Source organism: Montipora capricornis, chromosome 6, assembly GCF_036669925.1.
Source record: "Montipora capricornis isolate CH-2021 chromosome 6, ASM3666992v2, whole genome shotgun sequence".
NCBI lineage: Eukaryota > Metazoa > Cnidaria > Anthozoa > Scleractinia > Acroporidae > Montipora > Montipora capricornis.
Window position 1 is genome coordinate 68,909,182 of NC_090888.1, and position 2,500 is coordinate 68,911,681.

The window sequence follows — 2,500 nt, forward strand, 5'->3', positions numbered from 1 at the left end:
ACAGCCAACCTCTCACGCCAAATCATTTCTTGAACATTCGCCCTTCTACGAACCTGCCCCCGGAAGTTTTTGAAGAGAATGAAAGGATGAGCAGGAAGAGATGGAGACAAGCTCAAGTTCTTGCCAATCATTACTGGAAGCGTTGGTTGAGAGGATATGTCCCATCGTTGCAAGAAAGACAAAAGTGGAACCAAGTTCAAAGAAACCTACGCATTGGAGACCTCGTCCTGATCGCTGATGATAATGTTCCAGGGAACCAGTGGCCCTTAGGTCGAGTTGCAGGCGTGTTCCCTGGCAACGATGGATTAGTGAGGAGTGTCGAAGTGAAAGCTAAAGGATCTTTTTTCAAGCGACCAGTTACCAAGATTTGTTTGCTAGAAGCGGCAGATGATGAAGAAGGACAGTGAGCTTCGCTGAACGGCCTGCTTGGTAACAAGAATGAATTTCAAATGTGATGAACTTCGGTCAAAGGGCGTTCATGGGGGGCGCGATGTTGTCACCGGAACTGCTTTCTGAACCGGAACTCGAGTACACGTCATCTCCCATGATACCTCTGGGTCATACGCCATGTGCTCGAAGAGTCGGACATGTTTAGTTTGAAATTGTTTGAATATTCTTTCCATCGAACGAAAAATATGGACTATGTCGCTTTTGATTGACTTCTACCCGGACTCGTCAACATATGTAAGTTTTGTAGAATTTTCGCACTCGTTGTTTTTGAAACCTATTTTTGACAGCTTTCATAAGATACACTCGTATCTGTTGCAGCGAATCTACTACTACAACAACAACTTGTGAGATCGAAATTAAAGGCAGAGAAACCAGTAGAACCTGTGAACGTGAAACTGTTGTCGAATCTCGATATTCACGGAGCCGGGATTGAGAGAATTGCAGGAGTGACTACAGTGGATATACAGGCCAATCATGGCAAAGCATGGGATGACCACCTTAGAGACCATTTCAGCAGCGTACCAGGCAATATTAAACGCGGATCCCCTTGAATCATTTCTTAAGCAGATGCTATCCCGAGATAGATTTAAGGAGTAATCTATCACACTTTTATGCTCGAGAAGTAGCGACCACGCCCATGACAGTGTAATACAGCCAAGGACCTTTTAACGTGTAACCTCCGCTCTGCCGTCAACACCAAAGTTATGTAAACCGAGAAATATATGAGGTGGAATACGAGTATTCGGTTGTATATGAAGCGACAGAAGATTTATCCCGGGATTGGATTCTTTGGATATGAAATGAATCTCCGAAAATATAAAATGGATTTATAATGATATTGACCGCTGTCAGCACATCAGATATCGTCAGGAACATTATTAACGCGTTGTATGACTTCTTTAGTAACTGCCTCTCCATCACGAACACCACAATGGTAAAAGTGTTTCTAAATATCGCCGTCACGCAAATGATGACGTAGCTGATTTGTGTGAAACGATCCATTTTGCCTCTGGATTTTCTGTAATGCTTGAGTTGCTGCGCTTGAAAACCGTTTTGTTCATAGACCAGTCATTTTCTTTGTAATTTACAGCGAAGAATTGGTTGGCCAATTCGAATTCTGAATTCACTCCGGTGTTTCACCTTCACCTAGGTGTTAAATGAGGACCTGAATGAACGTCATGTGGTTTCATTCTACAGTTGCTGAAACGATCATTTGCAAGAGATGAATTAAAAGGTTCGGCCAACGCGGAACTGTGTTTTTAAAGGTTCTGGATTGTTAAAGTTCGTTCAGCTTCCATTAACTATAGGTAGTTAAATAGTCGGTGGAATTAAACGAATGAGGTAAATGGAGTTCCGGATAAAATTAAGTATACCAAAGCAGTCACCATTGATCATATGTGTGTTGGCGGCATTTTCCAATATCTTGGGATTGGACCACTTCGGGTTGCAGATTTCCAGAGGAGCGGGTCAAATACATTAAACTCCAAAACACACGAATCGAAATCCAGTTAATTCAAATGGCCAAGAAAATGTATCTTTGCAAGATTGGGATACGATTTTCAAATGGTAATTAAAAATGGTGAGCCACAAAATTACTTTTACGACAAGCAAGATGCTTTAGAGAACATTTTGAAAGAAGTCTTGAAGAAAAGAAGATTAACTCTATTAAGCAAAATAGATTTTGTCGAATCCTTAGGGCTTTCCAAGTTACGCGTGATGACGGCACATGTTCAAAAATTCACCACCAAGCCTCGTTTGCACAAAATTATTCACATTATCTGGACATGCAATACTGTTCGCGCGTCGGTTTTCTTTACAGATTTGTTCCTTTGGGATTCAGCTCAAGCTAAATTTACAAGTTTGATTTTCGAGATCGAGGCTTGGTGGTAAAATCAGTCAAACGTCATCACGCATAAGGGTTATTCAAATCTCCCAAGGTTGATATCAGTGTATTGTGTTAGCAACATATTCTGGATTGATTTTGTGAGAAGGTAACCAAGGACGAATTCTCGAATTCACTACTTTTTTCGCAGAATGCATCATAATTAGC

General features: G+C 41.3%; 1 protein-coding gene across 1 annotated transcript in view; it reads left to right on the forward strand.

The window, feature by feature from the left end:
• The window catches only part of LOC138054352 (uncharacterized), a 1,224-nt gene extending 817 nt beyond the window's left edge, over window positions 1-407 (forward strand). Inside the window, exon 1 of the mRNA XM_068900807.1 lies at window positions 1-407. This exon is cut by the window's left edge and continues 817 nt beyond it. Coding sequence (XP_068756908.1) covers window positions 1-407 — 407 coding nt within the window.
• Window positions 408-2,500: the final 2,093 nt, after the last annotated feature.